The sequence below is a fragment of the Triticum aestivum genome, chromosome 1B (assembly GCF_018294505.1).
Source record: "Triticum aestivum cultivar Chinese Spring chromosome 1B, IWGSC CS RefSeq v2.1, whole genome shotgun sequence".
NCBI lineage: Eukaryota > Viridiplantae > Streptophyta > Magnoliopsida > Poales > Poaceae > Triticum > Triticum aestivum.
In genome coordinates, this window is record NC_057795.1 from 639,223,157 (window position 1) to 639,229,500 (window position 6,344).

Sequence of the window (6,344 nt, forward strand, 5' to 3'; positions counted from 1 at the left end):
ATGTGGGATATTTTCATCAGTCACCTCCAAGTTATTCAAATAGAATGTCTGCACAGACAATAAAAGAGGCATCAGATAATTATAATTATCAGAGATATTGACTGGCTGGTACATTTGGCCGATGGATCCGGGCGCGCAACCCTAGCCGCCGCGACCCATCGTCCCTCTCCCTGTCGCCACCAGCGAGCGTTGCTGGGAAAAGCCCGCTCGGCGTCGGTGGCGGCGGGAGCTTCTCCTCTCTGCTTTGTGTGGGGGCTGCGGGGGGTTGCTCATCCTGGCAGAGGCACAAGGCCATGCGAATCAGCGGAGTCATTGGCTGGTGCGGCATGAACGGCACGCGCAGCATGCATGTGAGCTAGGTTCGACCGGTCCCAGCTTCGCGGGTTGGACTGTTGCGGGGCGGTGGCAGCCGGCTGATCCGAGGCAGCGGGCGTATGTGGTGTCTCCCAGATCGGATCTGTAGTGCACGCGCGGACGCCCGCCTCCGGAGTGAAAGACTAGGTTCGACCGGAGTTGGTTATATCTGGCAATGGTGATGTTATTTTACATCATTACCTTGTTGAGGGCATTGCTCAGGCATGCTTCAGACTGATTCTTCAGGGTGAAAACCCAGATTCTGGCCTTAGTGGCTGCATCCGGCGACGGCGTCGCTTGAGCATCGCTCCCTTTCTAAAGTCGTTGTTGTTGAAGACCTCGTCGTTCATGTGGTGTCATGATATGGTCGGTCCAGATATGGCCATTGTTGTAGTTCTGACGATAGTGGATCTACTTGCTTTGGGACTTTTTCTTTTATTCCTCGCCTATGCATAGTTTTGGTCTTATTATTTTGCTAGTTGCAGGCATGTTTGTGTGTGTTGGTGTTGGTTGTGTGCATTTTAACTATGCAAAAGCCGAATGTGGGCTCATCGTGTTTTATATCTTCTTGATGTTTCATTTTAAGTCAATATATCGGAAAAATGGCCGATGGATGCATATTTTACCTGAATGAACGGCAAACATCGAGATAGATTAGACTTCTAGCTACCTCCAAGCAGATCAGCTTTAACCATATTTGCTGCTATTAAAATCTCCGACCTTACGTAACCTGACAAATTGTGCAAATGAATTATGTCAGGGTTTATTAGCGCGCCCTAAAAGGCTAGAAATCTGTCACAAAGTAGTCATTTTCATTGTTGGGGCAAACAAGTCGTTGTGCATATAAGAAAAGCGATCTTGGCATATAGAGGACCTGGTTCTGTTTTTTCTTTTTTTCTTTTTTGCAGGGCACCCTCCATCCAGAGAGAATAATTCCAGGTTATTTGGTTATGTATTTTTCTTTCCCTATGATCCAAATTGGATCGGGTTCCACTATCATCAGATAACGGAACAAAACATAGAGTAAAATAGCGCCTCAACGCTAGAAAAAACATAAAAATGAAAACCGCACAAAACGAAACACCCCCATGTTATCACCCAGCAAAGGGTGGCCAACATGCCGCATGCACCGCTAACAGCAGGGGATGAAGAACAAAGGTTTAGACTCTCTACCAGAGACAAACTGAAAGTTCTCAAAGGCCACATGCCCTCCAACTTACAAAGGGAAAGGGGGAAAACCACACCCTTTTACCCCAAGATCACCGCACACGCAGGTGCTCAAGCATAGCAAAGGCAGCCATCATCACTCTTTTTTTGCCTCCGCCCAGGTTATCTGATTATGTATGCACCAGGTTTCACAATACAGAAAGACATATTTTTTTTTTGAGGGACAGAAAGACAGAATTATTCCGGCCACAGTATGTATGTGAACTGGACAAGCCACGATAAAATATCACTCTTTCCTTCTTTTAATTACCCTCTTGATACCAAGACGCGCCAGTTCAGATCCATGGCCTGGCATCTCTGCAGCTGGTGATGAATGGCTATCTTGAGGCATATCGGAGTTAGGGCAACCAGCATCAGCATCCTCAGTTGGAGCTGTGAATTTGAAGAAATGTGAAGGTTAGCCTAAAGATATATATCAATTAAGCAGAGTGACCTGAAGCACCAAGACGGTTACAGTCCTCAAATATATTACCCAAAACAGCTCCTACCATTATAATTATTATTTGCTGGTAGTCTTACCTGGATCTTCATATAAAGGGCGTTTTCCCTTCGTATTCCAGCTTCCATCCTGATGCCTAATTCCGGCAAACAGTATTTTCAGTTGATCTCTCACTTTCCTCGACTCATTCTTGACCTGCTGCTGCGACTGGTTCTCGAGGTCTGTCAAGGCAGCTTGGTGCCTCTGGTTCTCCTCTTCCTTCTTCCTTGAAAAACTTGTCAAAACATATTCACAAGCCGTTGCGAAGGATGAAACCTTATCCATAACTAGCGATTCAATCTGAAAAAGAATACATTTATGAAACCTTATCCATAACTACGATTCAATCTTCATACTGATTCAATAATGATCTTATTGGTTCACCGACTTTACCTCATCTATGGTCATAGACCCGGTCTCGGCGCACCTAGATTCGCTTCCGTTAAACACATTTGATGCGCCAGCAACATTTTTCCTGTTCGTGGGGTTCCTCTGATAGCACACCAGTGCTTCGTGACGTGGCTTTCCGTGACAAATGACCAAAGGTTCATGTGAATATATGATACAACACACAAAAAAAGTTCAGTATTTGGTGCATAGGTTCTATTTGTCCTTACCAGCAATCGGCCATATGTGACAAGTTCTGCTCCCTTGCGTGACCTCGTGTCGTCTTCAACTATCGCGTTGATGACCTCCATCGTGTAAAACTGTATCCTGGGAAATTCGTCGTGTGGGATATTTCCACCAGTCACCTCCAAGTTATCCAAATAGAAGGCCTGCACAAACAATAAAAGAGGAGGCATCATGTATAATTATCAGAGGCATTGGCTGGCTAGTAGTGCATTTGGCCGATGGATGCATATTCTACCTGAATGAAAGGCAGGCATCCAGATAGGTTAGACTTCTTGCTACCTCCAAGCAGCTCAGCTTTAACCCTCTTTGCTGCTCTTAAAGTCTCCGACCTCACATAACCGGACCAATTGTGCAAATGAATTATGTCAGGGTTTGTAAGAGCGCCCCAGTAATCTGTCACAAAGTAGTCATTTTTCATTGTTGGGGCAAACAGGTACGTCGCCGCGCATATAACAAAGGCAATCTTGAATTTTGATATTTCTGCTTTTGTCATCTTTTGGCCCCTGACCTTCTTCTTCACAATCGCAACCACCGGCCCTATGCCGCGCTCCGATTCGGATATTCCGAGAGCCTTTCGGATCGCTGCTATCACATTCTCGGGAACACCGTGTTGTTCACTCTGCACCGGTGCGCCGCCACATGGAATCCCCAGCACAGTTTCCACATCTTTATCATGGAAAGGTATGTCCCTGCGGTAACCTGTGATGATAGAGCTTGCTTCCTCATCAACTTTGCTTAGCAGCCACATGAGGAAGTGCCGATTTGTCCTCATGAGCTTTGGCAGGAGAAGCAGGCCCCCAAAACCAATCTCCCTCACATAAGCTTTCTTCTCTTCATCTAATCCATGGATCAGGTTGTACAGTTTCTTCACGCTGCACCTTGATCCGATGTACGTGTTCTTTGCAAGTCCTTTGTCATGCTCTGCGATTTCTGAATCAAACTCTGACTCAGCTACCCCTCCAGGAACTCCTCCTTTTCCATGTCCATTATGATTTACTCCATGTCCTTTACCATTTTCTTCAAATTCCGAATCAGGCTCTGAATCAACTCCTTCAGCATTTTCATCAAATTCTGAATCAGACTCTGACTCGGCTCCTCCTTCAGCATTTTCATCAAATTCTGAATCTGACTCTGACCCGACTCTCCCTGCAGGAACTCCTCCTCCTTCCTCTTCTGATGAAGAGCAGAGGTCTATGCAGTCATCCATCCCTGATGCACGAATAGTTTCTTTCTTCTTGTGCATTGCTACACGAATAATCTGTGTTTAGATCAGTAAACCATATTACTATTCAGGTATTTCATATATACAGTAGTAAAAAAAGAGAGTATGCATAACCATTGTAGTAAATCAGATACATCTAATAGGGGTCTAAATGGCACTCCGGGAGAACAATTAAATCAACCACTAAAAGTTTTCTTGCCAAATCTCTCACTATTCAGACCATGGCATCCAAAAAAATCGATGTCTCTTTACCGAACAAGTAGGCCTTTGCCCTAGATTCAAACCAGAGAAACTCCCCGGAGCTTAAATAGTTGCAGAAGGAGAATGCCGATTCAAGGAAATTACAAGCCATCAAAGAAGATACTAATGCAATAAATTCTAGCACCCTTGGACGGAAGAACTAACCGGGGCTCTTCAGCTCAGTGGAACTGCTAGAGCTCCTTCTCCATCTTCCCAGAACAAGCACAAGCAGGGGATCCTTCAATTGGGTGGGCGAGGTCTTCAATGGAGCCAGCCGTGTAGTAGGTGCCCAAAGGACGGGAGGGTTTCATCGGGAAGGAGAGCGGAGAGTGGGCGACGGGACGGGTCACTGCGCGATCACGAGGTGAACCTAGCTACCTACCTAGGGGAGCCACGGTTGCTCAGTCCTTTTACCTGCTCGAGGTATGGGGCAGCAGGTTATGAGGCTCGATGGAGATTCCATATTCGACTCGTTCGTCTAGCCGTTGGGCAAACACATGAATCTTTCCTTTCACGTACAGCTCACGGCTCAGGCCAACCCCAACGCTAGATCTCATTTCATATGCGTGTGTCCGTTTGGAGCAAACCGACAGAAAATGTGACCCAAACACAGACCCGTCCTAATTTTTTGTCCCTTTGACCCCATCTCTCGACCAAAGACCAACTCCACCGCGCGACCCTATCCTGTCCGCCCCCGTCCGTTTGGGGTAAAAAAAACAAACGAGACGGCCCAGCGCGCGGGCGTAAACGGACTTTTGTCCGCTTTGTGTCCGCTTTCGACCCATCCCCGACCCAAGTTTGCGCCGGTTTTGGGGTGAAACGGACAGTGCGCGGACGGGTGGGACGCGCGCGCTTGTCCTCCCCTGGCCCGCTTGTCGGTGGGAGAAACCAAAAACCCCCACGCCCATTTGGCGCCATTTGCCCCAAACCCTCCCACGTCCCTCCCGCCGCCCCCTCTCTCCCCCGTCCATGGCCGACGCCCCGCCGAGTTCCGGCGGCCTGGCCGTCGCCCCGCCCTCAAAGGTGAAGAAGAAGGCGCCAAGGAAGCCGCGGTCGGAGTGCATGCCGGAGGAGATCGCCAAGTTGGACGCGGAATCAGCGAAGAGGAGGGAACGGAGAGCGGTCGTCAAGGTCAATACCGCCGCGGCCAAGTTTGCCGCCCAGCGCGAGGAGCTGGATGCCGCGCGGTGCAAGGCCGCTGTCGACAAGAAGGAGGACCTCGTCAACAAAGCGCACGCCATCCTAATGCTTGGCATGGGCCGTCCTGCCGGGTTCCCTGCAGCAGCCGTCAGCCTGGCGAGCACAGGCTCGTCGGTCGCCCGGCCTACGCACTGCCAGTCGCCGACGTCGCGCATCGCGCCCATGTCGCCCGGCTTTCCTCCGTCAAGGCACGACGGCCAGACCCGTTTCTCGGGGTCGCCGGATGTGGGCGCGTTCGCGCCGTCCACACCGTGCCCCGCGGCCGTCATCGACCTCAACGTCATGCCTGGGTCCAGCAGCGGCGGGCGGCCGTCCGTCGAGATGAGAAAGCAGGCATGGGCACCGTTCACGGGCACCATGCCGGCCCCCCGCGTCTTGTTTGACGGAATGCCAACCCCAACGCCAGTGGTCGACGACCCCTTCTACAACCGCTACATGGAGGACGTGATCTTCGAGGGTGGGCATGGCCATACCTACAACCTCGATGAGACCCAAAGTCAGGATGGCTGCGCCGAGTACGTCCCCGATGAAGAGGCCGACAACCGTGCTGACTACGACCATGGTGACTCATGGCATGAAGACGATGACATCTATGTCGAAGGTGATGAAGAATAAGAAGAAGGCAATGATGTTGACATTAGTGGTGCGCCATTGTTCATCGACGAGCTCACCCAAAGAGCGGAGGCACAAAAGAAGAGGAAGAGCATTTGCACAGGTTCATATACACAAGATGAGGACAAGTTGATTTGCCAAGCTTGGATGGAGATTAGCCAAGATTCGAGGACCGGCGCGCAACAAAAGGGCATTGTTTTCTGGACGAGAGTCCACAAAACATTCCATGAAAGGAAGATGTTTGATCCCTACCAAGTTACAAGCAACCATGGCATCGGCTTGATTCAAAAAAGATGGTTGTTCATCCAACAAGAGTGCAACAAGTATTGCGTCGCATTTGACAGCGTTGAAGCACGGCCCGTGAGTGGTCTCGGTGTT

At 49.6% G+C, this 6,344-nt stretch overlaps 1 protein-coding gene across 2 annotated transcripts; it reads right to left on the minus strand.

The window, feature by feature from the left end:
• Window positions 1–1,500: 1,500 nt before the first annotated feature.
• On the minus strand, window positions 1,501–4,605 carry LOC123097945 (uncharacterized). Of its 2 annotated transcripts, none has more exons than XM_044519808.1 (6): window positions 4,320–4,605; window positions 2,928–3,937; window positions 2,677–2,835; window positions 2,453–2,581; window positions 2,101–2,359; window positions 1,501–1,953 (listed from the first exon to the last, which is right to left on the minus strand). In XM_044519808.1, the coding sequence occupies exons 2-6, from the start codon at window positions 3,933–3,935 to the stop codon at window positions 1,808–1,810; spliced, it is 1,701 nt and encodes a 566-aa protein (XP_044375743.1). In that variant the 5' UTR covers window positions 3,936–3,937; window positions 4,320–4,605; the 3' UTR covers window positions 1,501–1,807. The 2 variants fall into 2 exon arrangements, with proteins under 2 accessions (XP_044375743.1, XP_044375737.1); XM_044519802.1 differs by having other exon boundaries at window positions 2,928–3,950; window positions 4,320–4,603.
• Between the last annotated feature and the right edge of the window lie 1,739 nt (window positions 4,606–6,344).